Source organism: Ciconia boyciana, chromosome 12 (genome assembly GCF_034638445.1).
Source record: "Ciconia boyciana chromosome 12, ASM3463844v1, whole genome shotgun sequence".
Lineage (NCBI taxonomy): Eukaryota > Metazoa > Chordata > Aves > Ciconiiformes > Ciconiidae > Ciconia > Ciconia boyciana.
This window is the reverse complement of record NC_132945.1, coordinates 10,790,565-10,810,625: the sequence shown is the minus strand read 5'-3', so window position 1 is coordinate 10,810,625 and position 20,061 is coordinate 10,790,565. Positions and strand designations below refer to the sequence as shown.

At 46.9% G+C, this 20,061-nt stretch overlaps 1 protein-coding gene and 1 long non-coding RNA gene across 7 annotated transcripts in view; one reads left to right on the top strand and one right to left on the bottom strand.

Moving 5' to 3' along the window:
- LOC140658741 (uncharacterized) overlaps positions 1-20,061 on the top strand; it is a 33,775-nt gene that overhangs the window by 4,958 nt on the left and 8,756 nt on the right. The gene's annotated exons all lie outside the window — the stretch shown is intronic.
- The window catches only part of IL13RA2 (interleukin 13 receptor subunit alpha 2), a 31,637-nt gene continuing 15,540 nt past the window's right edge, over positions 3,965-20,061 (bottom strand). For 3 of the 6 annotated variants that reach the window (XM_072877485.1, XM_072877486.1, XM_072877487.1), the window contains exons 2-10: positions 19,409-19,523; positions 15,669-15,820; positions 13,368-13,521; positions 12,787-12,907; positions 8,115-8,299; positions 6,822-6,979; positions 5,850-5,994; positions 5,050-5,152; positions 3,965-4,097 (exon numbers count right to left, since the gene is read on the bottom strand). In XM_072877485.1, the coding sequence (XP_072733586.1) occupies positions 4,055-4,097; positions 5,050-5,152; positions 5,850-5,994; positions 6,822-6,979; positions 8,115-8,299; positions 12,787-12,907; positions 13,368-13,521; positions 15,669-15,820; positions 19,409-19,496 (1,149 nt within the window). In that variant the 5' untranslated portion in view covers positions 19,497-19,523 and the 3' untranslated portion in view covers positions 3,965-4,054. Of the gene's footprint in view, positions 4,098-5,049; positions 5,153-5,849; positions 5,995-6,821; positions 6,980-8,114; positions 8,300-12,786; positions 12,908-13,367; positions 13,522-15,668; positions 15,821-19,408; positions 19,848-20,061 lie in introns of all 6 variants that reach the window. The other 3 variants (XM_072877483.1, XM_072877482.1, XM_072877484.1) reach the window with 2 other exon arrangements.

The window sequence follows — 20,061 nt, the reverse complement described above, 5'->3', positions numbered from 1 at the left end:
GGGTGCCGAGACCCATGGTGGCTCAGGGATGCAAGAGCTCATGCCAGTGAAGCAGGGACATACAGTGGGGCACAGTCCCCACTTGGCTGAGCCTCCAGTTTGAGCCAATGGGGTATTTCTGTGGGTGCTCAGTAGCACGAGCGTGGGAGCGGGGGCAGGAGCAGGGGCTGGTTTTGGCTGGCACATGCCATGGGAGACACAGCTCTGGTCAGTGCAGCAGTGCTGAGCTGTGGTCACGATGACAGGAGGCACGAAGGGTGATGTTACCTGACAGTCAGCCTGGTGTTGAATGATGGAGTGAAGGTATGACGCTTCTGTGCTTAGCAGTACAAAAAGAACAAAACTTATCTGTCTTACAGTGAGAGAGCCATTGTCCCCTCTATTTAATTTTCATGCACTAAATACTGAATTCTGGTGGAAGCGATGCTGCACCTGCTTTCCTCCTCCCCTGCGTCCAAGCACAGATGCTGACACCCAGTGGCCATGGAGTTTCTAGCGCCTGTACGAGATGGCAAACTTCAGCAGAGATGCCTCAGCTGGTGAGATACAACTTCTACCTTTTAATTTCCTCAAGTGCAAGAGGAGTAAAGAGCTCCTGAGAGATGACAGCTTTGGTTTATGTCTTTCATCCATTGGCAGGTTATAGTGGTTAAAACACTTCAAAATCTTGTATTCAGAGGCCAGTCAGAAAAATGAAAAAATGTGAGGATGGATAATGAGGAAACAGAAGGTAAACTGGTTTTCAAATTATTCTCTTGTTGGCAGCTTGAAAATAGACCTCAGTGAGAGCAGGAGGGTGACTTCTTTGTGAGTTCAGAGACTTCGGCGTTTGCCTTCCCTGTTTTGCTACTTCCCAAAAACAGTTAGAATATGACAGACGCAAATTGATTTTGCATTTCCCTGCAGCATGCACAGGATCGTGCTTTCATATATTTGACAAGTATTGACATTCTCTAGGGAAAAAAACTCTGTAGAAAAGGTTGCTTTTTATTCTTCAACAAATGGCTCTAAGACTTTATCAGTCAGACAGAAAAAAGACCCTAAACTCAAGGGTATGCAAAGGAGTTCTCATTGTATGTTTGGCAAAGACAAGCCTCACCAGACATGTGGGACTAAGATGGTAAAAACACCAGGGAATCCAGACATGAGCTGGGAACAATAAGAGCAGAGTATGTCAAAGGAGGGATTTTGAAAGCACTTTACTGAAAATATTAATTATGGACTGAATTAAACCTCTGTAATGCAAATACTGTGTGAAAGAAATACGTAATTAGTGTAATTCTATAAACATAGGAAAAAAACGCATACTACTGAAATTCTAGGAGTTCAGGATGTTAGGAAGGACTAGCAGCTGGCTACCTATTAGGATTAAATTTTGCACATGCTGCAGATGTGATGCTGTGAGAAAGTGGGTGGGGGGTGTCTTGCTGCTGCTGCAGTGAGGACCCTCTGCAGGGGTGAGTTTGGTGAGTGGGGAGCCCAGCTGGAGCGGCCAAGCCCAGCTTTCCTTACCTAAACACTCCTGTGAAGCGGCAGCATACAGATACCATATGTAGATGTACTTAATTTATCACTCTGTTACTAGGCAGGTTTCTAGGCAGGCTTCAGCCTAACTTTTATATTTTGTGGTTACTGAAATAGCTCTGATCTTTTTGGGGGTGAGTTCTAGCTGCAGAGGTACAATATCCGTTCCTTCACCACCTCTTACGTGTGCCCATTCTCTTTAATTCTTCTTCCCTTCTTACCTCTTTTTGGACAAAATTAGACTAGAAACTTTAACCCAGCTTAAACCCGTCCAGCAGGTCGGGGTTGCCGCACCATTTGGCCCACTCCAGATGCCCATGCCTGGTGTTCCCATGTGGTGAAGTGGGTGAGATCGCATCAGATTTACCCAGGGCAGCAGGGTGGGCTCTAGCTGCCTGCCTCGCTTTTCCCTTGGGGGGAGGTTCACAATGCACTCGTGTTTTTAGTAGATGTTTAAACTGTTTAAGAGCCTGGCAGAACATCAGAGGCCTACCAGGACCTATTTTCAATAATGGCAGGTCTCAATGGGACTCTTTCCAATAGTTTTCTCTAGTGCTTTTTCTGGTTTTAACCATTATTATTAGTGCAGTAACTGTTGCCCTGGTGGCAGTTCTGAAAACCCATAACCCAAATGCTACCCAGTTCTGGATGTGCCAAAGTCCTCTAGTTCCTGAAAGTACCCAAAAACCCTAGAAGGAGCTTGGCTGAGCATCTCTGCTCATCCTGGTCTGGCAGTGCAGGAGATCCAGGCTTGGTCCTCCCAGAGATTGCCCTGCCCTGATGGCCCATCACTCTGCAGGGAGGCGCACACAGCCCACCCTCCAGAGCAAGTCAGAGCAAAATATTTGTGCTGTGCTGGCCAGGGGCAGCTGCGCTGTAGGGCTGTGCCCCTTGTCGCTGCAAAAATCCTCCTGGAGACCAGAAAGGGAAGGAAGGGGACTGTGCAGCTGGTGGGAGGGCACCAGGCAAAGAGCTGTTCTCTCCCATTGTATGGAGGAGGAAATGCTGTCCTGAGCCTCCTGCATCTGGCCTGTTGTATGAACCGTGCATTCCCTTGACTTGCTCTGATGAGCATGTTTTGGAGATGTCTGCAGGTCTCCCTGAGCTGGGGCTGGGGGCTGCTTCTGAGCCAAGCCAGCTTTATTCCTGCTTCTTTCCCTCTCATGGTTCCTTTCACCTTCTCTGTTAGATCAGTCAGTGCCCTGCAAGGCCAGCTCCCTTCTCCAATTCTAATGTGCTGCATTCGTCAGGGTAAACCACAGTATTTCAATGCCCATTGCATGCTCAGGGGTATTTTTAAATATAAAGCCATCCCATGCTGGCTGGCCAGAAGCCCCAAGAGACAGTAAATGCAGAGGTTGTGTCTCATCAAAATAACAACAGCCAGGAAACTTCATTTCTGCTCCAGTCTGTGCATGGACCATTTTTTTCTGGTGCTTTCCTCCTTTGGTTGCTCCCCAAATAACATTGGGTTGTTGCCCATTTAGCAGTGGAAGCAGCTGATAGTGATTGAATAATTTTGCAGTTGGATGTGTAAGACAGCACTTGCTGTGTTGTTTTGTGCCTGATTGGATTAGCATGGCTCTTTACATAGCTGATTGATGCAAACTTGATTTTCTCTCTGAGCTTCCACTGTTCACTAGAAATTCCCATCTTGAATAAATGCTCCTGCAAGAAGATACGTTTTCTGGGTTTTTCAGATGAAATGAAAGCACTCTAACCTGGGTTTTAGTTGGTTAGTTCTTTGATTGGTTCTAAGCCCAGAATGGGCTTAGAGGACAGTGTCTCATCTAGTGCTGACTTTTTAATTTTTTTTTTTTATCATCAACATAGGGAATGGTTCCTTAAAAATCAGTCAGCAATTTCATCAGCTGAATACATCGTGTTGAGAGACATCTTGTGTGCTTCACTGAATTCTGATACCAGCGCCTGCTTCCTAGAGAAGTTCCCACACTACCTTTGCTAGAGCAACCCTCACTTCTCCTCTGAAGCATCTGTCCTTTGCAGTAGCTGTGATCATGCCTTTTTACAGCAAAAGTTTCTCTCAAGGCCTCCCCACTTCAGCTTTGCAACAGATAAGACATATCAGTTAATGAAATAAATAGCTCAAGTAGCTCATGTTCAGCATTTAGATGCTCTCAGCAGGCTGAGTATTTGGGGACTAGGAAGATGTGGTGAGAGGTGCTGCCCTTCAGTGTGTCTCCTGTTGACAGATTTCTAGAGTCCCCCCAAAAATAAAAAACAAACCCACATAGCAACATGTTATCTTTATTCATGGCAGTTTCCACTGCCTCCTTTTTCTCCCTTCTCCTGTTATCAGAAACAGCTTGCTCCAGAGTCAGTTTAAAACTCCTCCAATGTTTTCCTGGGCCCGTTGAGGACTTGAATTGCAACAACCAGCCTTGCAAATGGCAGCAGGTAGGGAAGACCCACATGGGCTATAGAAGGCTCAGGGCTTCTCAGCTGTCCTTGGGATGATGTTCTAAGAGCAATCCATCAAACACAAGTGGCACAGCAGTCGCAAGCAGAGTTAGCATCCCACCAATGCATGCAATGGCTTTCCTGCTGGGGATCTGAAATGGGCACAGACTGTTATTGACAGCACCGAGAGACATCTGGGGACACGCTACAGCATCCCTGTCACACATCGCCACATGCCAGTGGCAATGCGGGAAGCATTTGCTTTCCACAGTTTTCTTGCTAGCATCTACACTTTGTTCGAATTTCACAAACCAAAACATTTGAAAGGTGGATACAAAACAAAGATGAAGGAGTGCGTGTCTCAGATTCCGTGCATTCAACTACCAAATAGGTGTTAGTACATCTCTGAGGGTAACACAAAGGTATTTCTATAGCCAGTTCTCCCTGATCCATGATGCCTTAAAAGGCATATTAGAAAAGCCACCCACTTGCTTACACTATATCGCCATGAGGAAATTAGTACCAGGGGATCAGTTATTAGTACTAATTAGTTATTAGTACCGGGGGATCAGTTCTCTCTAAGTGGTCCTTCAGACCTGAAAAAAATGTTATCACTACCAATAATTTGGATATGGGCAAATTCATCCACTGCATCTGCTTTCCCCACATGCCGTCATTGACATGAATGCAAACAACTGGGACAGGAGCGCAAAGAGAATGAGACCTTAGCCCATAAAAATGGCACTTCTTTAACACAACCAGTACAAATCTCTGCTGCCGGAGTGGTTTGGGGCAAGATAATGGCATTATTTATGCTGCTGTGCATGCAAGTAACTTTACTGCATTTAACAGAAGCAGTCTGGGCTCCTATGAGCAGGACTTGGGGCTCTGCTGTGGGTTTACGGGTTGTTGTGAGGCATTTCATATCAGAAACAGCTACACTTACAAGGTTGTTTCCTGAAAATAAACTGTTGTTTGGTGTCCTATCTTAGAGCATCTATTAATGTTTGGTTCTTAGTATTTAATATGTTGTTTCATTTATAACTGTAGTCTGAGACACCCACATAAAAGCACATTGCACGGACAGGCTGCCTTGGTGCTTACCTTTTCTTGCACTGGCCAATCAACATACATATTATGAAGCTACTTGACAAACTCAGAATGACTGGAACGAGGATAAATAGCTGCTTGTCCTCTTTTCTGGACACTGCAAAGATAAATGACAGCAAATAAGAAAACACTAGCTTCCAGAATGGGTCATATTACCTCTTACAAAGCTTGGGCTCAGATGCAAATTCAGTGTATCCAGGTTTGTTACCCTACATTTATTTATTTGCTTGTTTGTTTATTTATTTAATTCAGCTATATGCCAGGTATATTTTACTGTATAGGGTAACATATATCCTGCACATATATGTAGCCACTGCTATGTATGGCTTCCCTGCCTTCAGCATCTTGCAGCAGAGCCAGTGCACACAGGGACAGCCCTATAGAGCCTACTGGGTGCAAAGGAGCTGATCCTTGGTGTGGGGCAGCCAGGAGGATGCCCTGCAGAGATACTCCAAGTACCACATGCCCTCTCTCACAAAGCAGTTGCCAGAGAGCCTCTGAGTAAGATGTGCCCTCTCTTGCAAAGCAGTCACTTCTCCATCACAGCTGTCCCCATGCAGCGGGGAAAGGTGCTGGTGCAGAAGCATTAATATTTTGGGGCTTGCCTGCTAAGTGCACTGGAGATGCAAAGCTGTAGGAATGGCTGTGCTGGAGTAGGTTAAGGGTGTAACTAAACCAGGATCCCACCTCCAGTGCTGGACACCAGCAGATGCCCATAGCAGCCATCAACACTTGGTCCCAAACAGGCTTTATAAAGGATGTAAAAGAAATGCTGGTTACTTTGGGTTCCATACCAGAGAAACACTCCTGTGTCCATTCACTCCAAAAGCCCTGGTCAGCACAGAAAATATTTGTTCTCGCCCTGACACGAACACATGAAATACGGCTTTGATTTGCTCTTGTAATTGTTAAAGCGGTCTCCATTTGGGTTGACACAGACTGAGAAACAAAACAGAGAACAAAGGTCAAGGAATTACTTGCCACCACCAGTAGCTCTCTGGCATGGCCTGATGTTTCTGAACATACTCTCCAAGCTCTGCAAACCCTTGGACTATGTTTTGGCAGTTTTAAATTATTTCATAATAGTTTTAGACCAGCTAATGCCAGTAAGATGATTATGGAGATGAATCTACAGAAAACACATACATTCTGGGGGGCACCATCATGTATGTTGCCATTTATGCCTGTTAATTTATGCTATGTTAAATTAGCTAAGAAGACTCATGTGTAGAATATGACAATTAAAGAAAAAAAGTCCTTCAGATGTCCTCTATGATTAATTAGTTCTTGCCATTTTTGCTATCAAAACTGCACCTGGATAACGCACAAGGAAAAAGCACCATGCGTAAAAGATGTGTTGTGTCCCAGGCCACTTCTTTGGAGAGACTGGAATTATAGTTTCATTGGACCAGGTGTGCTACCATATTCAGCAAAACAAACCACAACAACCTTTACATTTCCGTGATGACAGCTTTCTGAGATAACAGGCAGGAGGCCAGAGAAAGCGATAGCTCAGAGACTCACACTCGGATCTGTTACGGCTAAAGCAAATGCTGCAGCCGGACGTCAGGGTGTTAAGTTGGAACAGTGCAATGGAGCAGCCCATCAGCAGCACGAGCTCTACACAGTCCATGCACAGGAAGCTGACACACCGTCCGCAACTCAGTGCGAACTCCTATTTTCTGGCATGCCTCCCCGCTGCCGGCCAGCAGGCAGGGCTCCTCCACCCCTTCCCCTCCCTGCGGCACGGTGTGTGTTGTCCCTACCGCCCAGGTAGCCTTGGCCTCCCCCTGATCTTCTGCCAGCTGAACCTCGTACTCCAGGCACTGAGGCGGCGTTTCAGCACCCGGCGGGCTCCACGCCACGTGGAGCTGCTCAGATGCAGACATGGAAACCCCCAGCTGCTTCGGGGGCGAGGGCTTTGCTGGGGGGGAACAAAAAGAGAGAAGGTCAAGAGGTGCAATCAAACAACTCCTGGTGGGAAGGCCTTCAGTTAATCACCACGAACCTCTGCCCCTTTTCCCCATTGATGGGATTTCTGAGCTCCCATTGCTATCAGCCACAATGCTGCAGGAGCAGGATGTCACTGAGGCTGGAGGGTGGGTTGTTTATTTTAACTTGACACGTGGGCTGGGCTAGGTCCTTGCTCTGGGCTGCAGTGCAGGTGTTTTGAAATGCTGGGGTGTGAGTGTTGTGCTCGGCACATTCCTCTCGCAGTGCAGCTGGCCAGCCCTCCCTGTGCTATGGGGGCAGCCTTCGGCCCGTGCAGTGAGCCATCGCAAGTGTTGGCCTGACACTCCACATACCAGGAGAGGCTCTGATTTATGTCAGATGCCCAAAGCCACACACGAAGCACGTGGCAGCACTAAATGAATCCAGAAATCCTGTTTAGTAGCCCAGTGGCTTAACTGGAGGACTAGCTATTTATCCCCCTGACATTTACATGTGGGTAAATGCATCAGTATGTTAAATGCCCATAATAAAGAGCAAGTACATGTATCGGGGTATACATCACGCTGTGCTTTGCTTCCTTTCCCTGTCTCTGATGGGTTTCAAATCCACCTTTGCTCTGGCAGACCCCATCACACCTTGCACTCAATTCTCCCCAGTCATTAGCTTGGTTTGAACAGCAAAGCCCAAAGATCTCTCCTGTGCTTGCAGGAGTGGAGCAGCAGTTTCAATTCCAGCAGGGGTAAATGAAGCCACCTCTGTGGCGGTACTGCTAGAGCCAAAAACCCCATAGCTGCTCGGCCATCTGCCCAACAGACCATTTACGTCCCAAGTTGTCCAGCTGCCGAGCACAGCACTTAGAGGCACGCATTGACCCTCCAGGGTGGGCACTGAGTGGTGTTGCTCAGCTGCAAACACTGCTGGAAACTGAAGTCCTGTGTAGCACATGCCACAGCCCCTTCTCCAGGGGAAAATCCACCCAGACACATTACAGCCACCCATCTACAAGAGCACACATATGTTTGAGCCCCCTTGTGCAAGATGTGAGCCTTGGGTACGTGGTGGCCGTGCGGGTCCCCAGAGCCCTGCTGCTTTCCTGCCAGTGTTACCTAGGTTGTGAAGGCGAAGGGTGACGTACAACGGCCGTAGCAGAGTGGCTGCCACCGAACCATTGACACAAATGCTCAGATCCTTATATTCTGCCTGGCTCAGATTTTGCAACATGCAGCCGATGTTTATACCGTGATCCTGAATATAGTCATCACACTGCGCTGCGTGGTCCAGCCCCTCGTACCTAGTGGTATATTAGGAAAACAGAAAGAAAAAAAATAACCAAAGCAATGACAGTTACTACTTGGGTAAGGCCTTTTTTTTTAAGATTGGACCTAAGCCTCGAGTATTGCCTATATCCTACCCACCCTCTTCCCTTTTGCAAGTGATCCAAAGCAGTGTTATGCATCAGTCACCTGGACTCCTGCTATGGGAAAAGTGTGGGGAGGAGAAAAAAAACAAATTAACATGCACAGATGGCTTCCCAGGTTGGTTTGTAGGCTGTGTCAGCCTCTCCCCAGGCCCATTCCTGGAGCACAAGAGGCCTTACAACGTGCCACTGTGTGAGTGGAGCCAGAGCAGGATCTGGCCCCTACTCACGGAGACACCCATCCTCCCATGGGGCACTTATGGCACCATCAGCCATCAACTCTGGAGTTGCAGAAAGGTCCCCTCCCAGGCCAAAATGCAGTGGTTTGTGGCAGGTGACATGTGCCGTGAATGTAATGAATGTTAATGAGCTGCTATGGCTGATTGCAGGTAGATCCCATGCATCTATCCCAATGGATAGAGTTCAGCTATCTCAAAAGGGAAAAAGGATTCTCACCCATGAGTTGAGAGGGCTTTAAACTAGTTTTGAAGGGGGGAAGGGGATGTAACCAAGCTCACTAGAGAGGAGCCTAAGGGTGGCATGCCAATATTGGGAGTGAAATCGATAGCCCAGCTCAAGTGCATCTACACCAATGCACACAGCATGGGCATCAAACAGGAGGAGCTGGAAGCCACTGTGCAGCAGGATAGCTATGACTAAGTCGCCATCACTGAAACATGGTGGGATGACTCTCACAGCTGGCGTGCTGCAATGGATGGCTATAAGCTCTTCAGAAGGGATAGGCAAGGAAGGAGAGGTGGTGGGGTGGCTCTGTATGTTAGGGAGTGTTTAGATTGTGTAGAACTCGGCGATTATGACAATAAAGTCGAGTGCTTATGGGTAAGGATGAGGGGGAAGGCCAACGAGGAAGATATCCTGCTGGTTGTCTGGACCCAATTATAGACCACCCAACCAGGATGAAGAGGCAGATGAGGCATTCTATAAAGAGCTGGCAGGAGTCTCACAATCGCTAGCCCTTGTTCTTGTGGGGGACTTCAACTTACCGGACGTCTGCTGGAAATACAACGCAGCAGAGAGTAAACAGTCTAGGAAGTTCCTGGAATGTGTGGAAGATAACTTCCTGACACAGCTGGTAAGTGAGCCTACCAGGGGAGGTGCCTCACTTGACCTGCTGTTTACAAACAGAGAAGGACTGGTAGGAGATGTGGTGGCTGGAGGCCGTCTTGGGCTTAGCGACCATGATCTGACAGAGTTCTCGATTCAGGGCAAAGTAAGGAGGGGGGTGAGCAAAACCACTACCATGAACTTCTGGAGTGCAGACTTGGCCTGTTCAGGACACTGGTTGTGAGTCCCTTAGGAGTCAGTCCTGAAGGGCAAAAGTGGTCCAGGAAGGCTGGGCATTCTTTAAGAAGGAAGTCCTAAAGGCACAGGAGCGGGCTGTCCCCATGCGCCGTAAGACAAACCGGCGGGGAAGACCACCGGCCTGACTGAACAGGGAGCTTTTGCTGGGACTTAGGAAAAAAAGGAGAGTACCACTTTTGGAAGAAGGGGCAGGCAACTCACTCAAGAATAGTACAGGGATCTCGTCAAGTCATGCAGAGAGAAAATTAGAAAGGCAAAAGCCCAGCCATAACTCAATCTGGCCACTGTTGTAAGAGATAATAAAAAATGTGTTTACAAATACATTAACAACAAAAAGAGAGCTAAGGAGAATCTCCCTCCTTTATTGGATGCGGGGGCGAACATCGCCACCAAGGATGAGGAAAAGGCTGAGGTACTTAATGCCTTCTTTGCCTCAGTCTTTAATAGTCAGACCAGTTATCCCCAGGGAATTCAGCCCCCTGAGCTGGAAGGCAGGGACGGGGAGCAGAATAAACCCCCCATAATCCAGGAGGAAGCAGTTAACGACCTGCTATGCCACCTGGACGCTCACAAGTCTATGGGGCCAGATGGAATCCACCCGAGAGTACTGAGGGAGCTGGCGGAGGAGCTTGCCAAGCCACTCTCCATCATTTACCGGCACTCCTGGCTAACTGGGGAGGTCCCAGATGACTGGAGGCTTGGCAATGTGATGCCCATCTACAAGAAGGGCCGGAAGGAGGATCCGGGGAACTACAGGCCTGTCAGCCTGACCTCGGTACTGGGGAAAATTATGGAGCCGTTCATCTTGAGTGCACTCAACAGGCATGTGCAGGCCAACCAGGGGATCAGTCTCAGCCAGCATGGGTTCATGAAAGGCAGGTCCTGCTTGACCAACCTGATCTCCTTCTACAACCAAGTGACCTGCCTAGTAGATGAAGGAAAGGCTGTAGATGTTATCTACCTAGACTTTAGTAAAGCCTTTGACACTGTCTCCCACAGCATTCTCCTGGAGAAGCTGGTGGCTCATGGCTTAGGTGGGTGTACTCTTTGCTGGGTAGAAAACTGTCTGGATGGCCAAGCCCAGAGAGTTGTGGTGAATGCAGTTAAATCCAGTTGGCGGCCGGTCACAAACGGTGTTCCCCAGGGCTCAGTTTTGGGACCAGTCTTGTTTAATATCTTTATTACTGATCTGGATGAGGGGATCGAGCGGTCCCTCAGTAAGTTTGCGGATGACACCAAATTAGGCAGAAGTGTTGATCTGCTGGAGGGTAGGAAGGCTCTGCAGAGGGACCTGGACAGGCTGGATCGATGGGCCAAAGCGAACTGTATGAGGTTCAACAAGGCTCAGTGCAAGGTCCTGCGCTTGGGCCACAACAACCCCATGCAATGCTACAGGCTTGGGGAAGAGTGGCTGAAAAGCTGCCCGGCAGAAAAGGACCTGGGTGTGTTGGTCGACAGCTGGCTGAATGTGAGCCAGCAGTGTGCCCAGGTGGCCAAGAAAGCCAACAGCATCCTGGCTTGTATCAGGAATAGTGTGGCCAGCAGGACTAGGGAAGTGATCGTGCCCCTGTACTCGGCACTGGTGAGGCCGCACCTCAAATACTGTGTTCGGTTTTGGGCCCCTCACTCCAAGAGAGACATTGAGTTACTGGAGCACATCCAGAGAAGGGCAACGAAGCTGGGGAAGGGTCTGGAGCACAAGTCTTATGAGAAGCGGCTGAGGGAACTGGGGTTGTTTAGTCTGGAGAAAAGGAGGCTCAGGGAGACCTTATCACTCTCTACAGCTACCTGAAAGGAGGTTGTAGAGAGGTGGGGGTCGGTCTCTTCTCCCAAGTAACTAGTGATAGGATGAGAGTAAATGGCATCAAGTTGCATCAGGAGAGGTTTAGATTGGATATTAGGAAATATTTATTTACGGAAAGGGTGGGCAAGCATTGAAACAGGCTGCCCAGAGAGGTGGTGGAGACACCATCCCCAGGGGAGTTAAAAGAACATGTAGATGTGGCACTTTGGGACATGGTTTAGTAGGCATGGAGGTGTTGGGTTGACAGTTGGACTAGATGATCCTAGAGGTCTTTTCCAGCCTTAATGATTCTATGATTCTATGATCTACATGGGCACATCATGGAAGCCCAGGGGTGGGAGCAAGGAAGGGGTTTTCTGGGTATTAGCTAATGTGCAACCACAACCCTGTCCTCTCAAACTGCCTCTTGTCTCCTGTTTCCTTCAAGCAGACCTTTGTAGTTAGCAAAATGGTTTTAAATCAGTGTTTCTGCTTTGAAGACTCTTTCCAAGAGCTACATGGAAACTATTTTTACAAAGCAGCTGTGGTTTTCTACACGTAGCCCAAAGGCATGAAACCCAATGATTTCCTAACTAGTCATCCTTACCATAGTATCATAGGAATTGAAGCACAAATACAGCATTTACTTTGTCCAAAAGCACTAAGTCTAGCTTTGTTTTTCTTGCAGAACAGAATCCTTAGGCAGCAGTATAAAAGAAACAAGTGAGAAACATGGATTATTACTACCTTTGCAGCATATTTGCTTGTATGAGATGTGCTAAGGCTATGAAAATATATTTGAAGAGTAAAACTGTTAGTTGCCAAGAGGCCCTGCTCTTTGTATAGGGTTCACTGAGCTTGGTAACCTCCTGCTGAATCCTGTCCTACAGAGATATATGCGCTGTGCTCAATGGAAATGTGCAGCCAGAATGATCCAGATATGTTCAGCAAGGGGAAAGCACAAGGCTTCGTGATGGACAACATGCAGAAAGCACTCCACGGGGGTGAATAAATGGGAAAGGAGAAGTCATTCCCTGTAGAAGGTCAGCACAAGCCTGATTTTAAGGAAGGAAGCAGGGATTTGGTATTTCCTTGCCAGAATGCACATGTTGCTTGGAGCATTATTTCTGCTTATTCTGGGTGGATTGTGTAATAGCATTGCCACCCATAAAGGCATATTTGCTGTGGCATTTTAGTACCCTGAGAGGTTCACTTGATTGCTGCCTGGATGTTTTTCTATTTTGCTAATACATACCAATAATATAGTCCATAATGTACGCCACGAGGAGCGAGGAGACTTGGTTGCCAAGTGCACTTGAGGTATTCCCAGTCATGATAGATGCAGTGGAAATTCTGAACCTCTGATTCCAGTTTTCCTGTCAAATGAGAAGGAAATAACCACTATTTAGCAACGTACCAGTCAGGCTCAACAGAAATATCATTTTACATCTTTGAACAATTGTGTGCTGCAGTTGGAAGACAAAAACAGGAAAAGAAAAGATGGCCAGTCACCATTATTAGATAGTTTTGCTGCCAAGTGCTCTGTTTCCTATAAAAGCCAGTTCACTGTACTTAGAGCAGAAAGATGACCTTTTCATTCAGCAGTGGAGCTCGTGCAGGGCAACCCAGCTGAGCCAGGGTACAGGCAGAAGGAAAAGAGGCAAAGTATCCAGTAACCGCAACCGTAGACAGTGGAAGCAGAGATGCTCTGGTGTCTTATACCTCCACAAGCCCTGCAATGGCTTATCCATGCAGCAACCCTCAGGCCAGCAGTGGTCATACAACAGGCTCATGCAAAGTGCAAAACCACACCAGGTACTGAAGGCTGCTCCTAACCTTGCAATGGGACCTGAAAGGTAGCATAAATCCAGTCACTTTGCACCTCCACGTCATCGGTACACCGTCCTTCAAGCAGTGTCTGTACCTTCACTTCAGCAGTCCTGCTGAGGTCAAATCCAACTCTGAATTTTAGCTTCCTAGTAAAAATAACCTGGTCGAAAGATAAACTTTATAAGCACCTCTTTTGTCGCTAAGTGGGCTGCAGAATTAGCTACCATTGCTCCCGCTCTAGCTGTGAGTAGGCTCATTTGTGTGCTTAAAATGTGCTTTTACATTTCTGTCCTGCTTCTCCTGCCCAGTGCTTCTCCAGCACTCTTGTACCACCTGCTCTGCCCAGCCTCGCTGGCTTTGAGTCCCTCTACCCTGCAGGACACCAGCAATGATAACAGAGCAGACTATGGTTCAAGGGATCCCCACCAGCCAGGAGCACTGGGGAGGGTCTGACGAGGATACCGCCATAAATCCAAATAAAAGGCACTTGTTTGTGACTTGAGATAATCAGAAACAGAAGGAACAACAAGGCTTGTAACTGATGGTTCTCATGGGAAGCACAACCACACCATGCAAGCATGGAGCAGCTGCCAGGCAGCGCAGGGCAGGCTCACCACCACATGCCACTGGGCTTAGCCCTGTGCAGGACTTTTTGAGCACCCCCTCTGAAAGTTTTTCTTTTTTACTCCTCGAACTTAGTCCCCCTTACTTTACGCAAAGGAAAAATAAGTTAGCAAGAGTTACAACAAAGGGCAAGAGAGAGAAGGTGTCATGTTAGCCCAAGCAAGATAGAAGTAATGTCCCATAAAATGCATATGTGTGCTGCAGCGGGAACTGCAATGGCACAGCCCACAGTCAGGCTTTTTGTCAGCAGTCCCAGAGTGTAAGAGCCATGTTGAGCCACGTGTTTCTAACAGACACCGATGACTCTTGCTTCTGCTGATGTCCCATGGAATTTTTTTTTTGACTGACTCTTCTTTGTGATCTTATCTGGGATCAAGGTTTTGGCAAGGCACCAGAGGTGATTTTTTTTCTACTTTTTAGATCTGCCTTGTGTAAGACACTTTGATTTAGGGAATTATGATGTGTTTTTTAAAACTGCGGGGTTTTTTTCTTTGTCCTTTTTAAATGCCAGTTAAAATCATCATAGAAGAATCTGCACAGCTGCACGCTGCTCCATGGGTGGGAGTCTGACGTGCATCATGACCGATGTCAGGTCGAAGAGCTCCTTTCCATGACCTTGCATTGCAATCCATAGCTGAAACAGGGTGGGAGGCACTGTGCTCTTCCACCTCTACAGGCTCCCATGGGATGGCTGGGCCAAAACCTGTTTGTGTGGTGGCTGAGTGCAGCCTGGCAGCCTTGACTTTGCTGCCTTGGGTGGATGAAGCAGATGACCAGCTCACACAGGACATACAGAAACTGTTCACAGAAAGTGGCTGGGGCCCACAGCACTGCTAACACAATGTGACTGCTCCCCCTCTCTCTCTCCCCCTGGTTTCTTGAGCTGGCAAGCTCCCTAGCACTCCTGCTTTAGGACTGTGCAAAAAAAAAAATCTCCCTTTCTTTCAGGACACCAATCTGTATTTTGCATTGTTGGGGGATATCCTCAGCATATTTTTCATGTGTTCCTCAGTACCTCGCGCCAACCAAACAGCCTACTGCTGGGTTTCTCCTCTCCCCACTCCATTTACCTCCCTAACCTTGCAGCAGCTTTCATCTTCTAAGCACTCCCAAAATATATTCCTACAACCCTTCTGTACTGTGCCTGTCTGCTATTGCCCTGCTACACATCAAGAGAAGACTGACAATTTTATCGTAGAGCTGAATTAGAGTCAACAATATCTAAAAGACAAAAGTAAATGGTAATTAGAAACACCCTTCTGGATAAAGGAATGTTAGAGCATTAGGATAATTAATTAAATTTAATCTTTTATTTATTCACCACTTTGTATCCCTAAGGATCTGTTGACACTGAGTTTCAGTTCAAGCCCTGTAAAGACTTTCTAAAAAGTGTAGTGCCTCTTACAATGAGGAATGCTACTAGATATTGTTGGATTATTTTTGGCAGCAAGCATCACGCGCTCTGACAGAAATAGCCCCTTCTCTGACTGCTGCTGCTGTTACATTTCAAAACACATTCTGTCTGGCAAAAGATTCAAACAACTGGAACAGTCTGGCTTTTTCACGGAAAGGTGGAACTGCTTTGGTACCACTCCTCCTTGAAATGCAAACATAAACCTATGCAGGACCTAAAGGTAGACCAATAGCCTGGATTTAAGAGGATTAGACTGAGCTCTGTCTTACCTTCCAGTCTCTGTCACCAGTGTTGCGGTATTCAAACTTGTATTTTACTGTGCATTCATTGAAGGCTTGTACATTGGGTGGAGGTTTCCACTCTATATCAAGAGAACCTAAGAGTCCAGGATCACTGATCTGAAGGTCTTGTGGGGGAGCAACTAAATTGAAAACAAAGCAGGGGGGTAAAACAGAGTGTCAATGTAAAGAAAACAAACAAAAAAACCAAAACATCGTGAAATTTGATGAGATTACAAATGCAGCTGCTGGATGTGGAGGGAAGCACTGCTGGTCCAGGTTCAGCCCTAGCTATTTAATAACCTGTTCTCAACAAACATGCACAAGCTCTACTCCTGCCCACCCCCCAAAACCCAGTTTTTGCTGATGCTCAGAGAAAGCACTCAAGAGCCATTGAAAAGGCACAAAGAATGCCACATTTTTGACACTCTTTTTTCAAGATGTTTTAAGCAAAACTGCTGTCCTGGGGTGACCTTTCAAGTCCTGTATTTGCTTACTTTTAACTCATTATATTTACTGACTGTCAGGACAAGTATCCTTGCAAACATTGTGTTCAGCACATACACCAACATAGGATGACAGATCACAGCATGCGGTCAGGGAAATTTATATTCCGTAACTGTAACAGACACAAGTCACCCATATTGCTTTAAATATTCCTTTCAAGTATATTAAAGATTGATGAGAAACCAAGACAAAAAACATACAGAAGCAGAAAAGCAGAGAGTTAAAATAATTCTTATTTTGGACATCTATCAGCTATAAAAAAATGTGCTTTTACAGTCAATCTGGCTTTTATTAAGGTACTGTAAGGTGCTGCCATATGTCAATAAATCAGCATATATTGTGGACGAATTCCATACTAAGACATGTTTCCTAAAAGCTCAGCCCTGTATGGAGCTGTCATTCACACGACGAAAGCTGTTTGGCTATTCTGTTTTATTAGTTCAAACAAAGTCAATTTTTGTAATATCTAAGGTTATTTTTCTTCACTGTCTAGAGGTGAGATTATCCATTTGAGTTTCTGCATGTTCACTGCATGATACACTTTTTTCACGGTGATTTGGAGGCCATGTCCTAGCACTGTCAGTCCAGCATTGCCACCACTTCTCTAAGTCTGGCCTCCAGGTCATTGGCTTCTTTGCCACCTTTTTCATGTCTTCGTCAGGATTCACACCATTTTTTCCTTTAATTTTTTTAATAAATCCATCGTGAAAGCAGACCCTGAGACTATCTTTCAGTGGAAGATGGTGATATAAATCAAACTTTAATGTGCTCCTTGGAAAGTTTGCAGACAACATTGTTGGAGGATTTATTTCTCCTAAGGAAGCTCTCCCAAATGAAACACACTGCAGGCAGCGAGCAGTCTTAAGATCCCACTTTTCCCAGCATGTAGAGCTCCATGGGAGATTTGTTGTTACATTAGATGGTGAAGTAGGCTATCATGTCAATGTATTTAGGGAGGTGCTGAGGCAAGGAACAACAGACTGTAATAATTTGGAGAAAAATTAGATTTTATGTGTTTTTCTGTGTAGCAAGTAAAACACTCTCCCTCCCACCAACTGTGAGTCCCATGAATGGAGCCTGGGTTCAGAGGGTGGTGGTAGGCTTGCTCCAGCTCCAGGGGCAATGGGGCATGGTCCTGCACCTGCAATATCTTGTATTCAGCAGCCCTATGTTCCTGCAGGAGGCAAGGGTCTGATATCGCTATGCTACAACAGGCACAGATTTCACAGCACAGGCAGGGGAGGGGGAATAGGGGCATGGGCAGCTCTGCATGTGCAAAGAGTGCTCAAGCTGGGCTTCAGAGGTGGGAGAAGAGGCGAGGTGAGGGCATCTCACCCACCTCCTGGGTCTTCACAAACATGCAAAGGCTCCAGGAAAGGGAGAAGCAGCGCAGGGGACGGCAAGTCTGCGGGAATGGCGCTTGAAGAGCTGCAGCTGCTAAAAAATGAATGAGTAGCTTGTCCAGAACAGCCATTTATAGCCACACCAAGGAGAGAGGAGGGAGAAGGCAAAAGGCTGTTCCACCAGCCAGCCCAGGGTGAGAGCCCACCAGGGCCGGCATGAGGGAGGGCTTCCACATCGCCAGCGCACCATGTTCTAGAGTCAAACCCTGTTACGGTGGCTGGCATGATAATTTCCATAACGGGCTGGCCGAGGACATCTGCTGGCAGAGCTGCAAGCTGGACTCTCCTGTGCTTGGGAAGCTCCTCCTGAGTGGATAAATGCTGAGCCTCACAGCTATGCAAACAAGGAAACAAAAAGCTACTAGCCTTTGTCATGAGCCTGGTGATAAGCTGTCAAGAGAGGATTAGTTTGGTCAAAAACGGAACTTCTGACTGGAAATGGTAATGCTCTGAAATTTGTTTCCATCCCAAGCTTGAACAAAACACTAATATTGTTTCAAAACAATTGCAACTGTAAACAGCAATTCTTGGAAAATAAATTTTTACTGGATTTCAGAGGAAATGGAAAGGTTCTTTCTGGGATGTGGCTTGCATTCTGGGATTTGATTGTTTTTTAAATGTCAGCACTGCCTCTTGCAGTTTCTCATTTTCACAATATTACATGACAATCCAGTCTCACTTACATGATTCATATAGAACACAGGACTAGAAATACTCTATTTCATTATCCAGTCTTGAAGGAAAGCTGCTCCTGAATGTTTCTCGGAAAAAAAAAAAACAATGAACAACTTCTCTACCTGATTACATGGTGGTGAGTCAGGTAGTGATGTGCTGACTACACAGCCATAGCCCTCACAGCCACCCGCTCCTGGCTGCCGTCCAAGCTCACTCGAACATCACAGCTTTGATGATGAACCACCTGCTTACCCTTAACTGCCTCCCACTGCCTTGCCCCACCCCACGTGGTGCCTTAGGTGGTGCAAGCAGCAGGAGGTTTTGCAATTTCACACCTATTTTGGCAGTAGAAAAATGGCAGCCTGCCAGGTGCTCCCCATATCTTCTATGTCTGCACTTCTCCATGCTGGTCAGAGAGGTGCAGGTGACTTTCGTGTTTGAGAAGCCCATTTTAAAGGCAACGCTACTTTGCTTGGCGTGGCAGCAGCGTGTTTGCTGGCAGCTTTCCGTGCTCGCTGGCTGGCAGGACAGGGAGCCTTTCAGTGCCCTCCTAGCCAAGTTTTCACCTCTCCACCGTGCACCAGCTGCGGCAGGAAGGGCCAGACCTGCTGGCCGTCTCTCTGAAGAAGGAAAGCTTTGGAGTGCAAAGTCCCAGCTACTGGAGGCCAAAAGGGCTGGGGCTGGCAGGTGTGGTGCAGCAAAGAGGTGCTCGAGGGCTTGAAGCAAAGGGTGCTTGAAGTGCCGTTGCCATGGATGATAGGTTGCAGAGCAATATTTTTTTAGAAGAAAGTATTATTTTCCAACTATGAATAAGCTTTCTGTTTCTTACACCTAGCACAGTCTGTCCAGCTGCGACCATGCTCAGGAGCATTTATGTATCCAAGTGGTATTTATATTTGATAACTCTATATCAAACAATATATTTGCTGTGCACCAAAGGCAGTTTCTGCTCCTTTTGAGGTTACTCAGAAAAATATCCATGAAACACACAATATATTTACACAATTGATTACAGGTTCATAAATCAGCCACTCGCCATAACACACACACAAGAAAAGCTTCAGCTGAAAGACTAACTTCATAAAGGGCCCGAGTTAATGTGAAGCACACGTTAGACAGTGACACGAAAAGCATGCTGGGCTTTACCTGCGGTGTGGTAGGAGGAGGAGGAGGAGGAGGCCACGCAGCTGGACACCAGCGCCACGGAGAGAGCGTAAAGCTGCCAGAGAGCCATTCAGAGGTAGGACGTCAGGGGTTCCTGCTGGAAGGTGTGCAGTGTCAGAAAAGCAGTCCTGCGGCACACGTGTAAGGAGGCTGGAGAAATAAAGTAGAGTTGAAAGGCTTCAGCACATCGGTGGGGCCCTGGCATTCCCTCTGCAGGGTGAGCACGGACAACAAGCGCCTTTTTACTCATTTATCAAGTCTGATTAATCATTTCCCAGAGGACTTTTATTTGTAACTTTTGGGGATGGCAACACACAGGATGACTTTGGCTTCATTTGAAATAGTTTCTGGTTAGCTAAGCACATTCTCTGAAGGCACGTCAGCCTGTACTTCAGTCACCAAGCCGCCTGCTGCACGTTTTCTGTGGAAAGAGTGACACAGCGAAGCGACTGACCCGCCTGCCTCGGACCAATGACATTTTCATTTAAACAAAAAAACCCACCCCAAAATAGAATGCCTGAGCCTTGCCGTATCCCATAAACAGACATGTCTTATGCAGCTGTCACCAGTGCTTTTGGCTTTCCTGTTTCAGGATTTGGTGACTAAAAAGAAAAAAAAATGCAGAGAGAGAATTT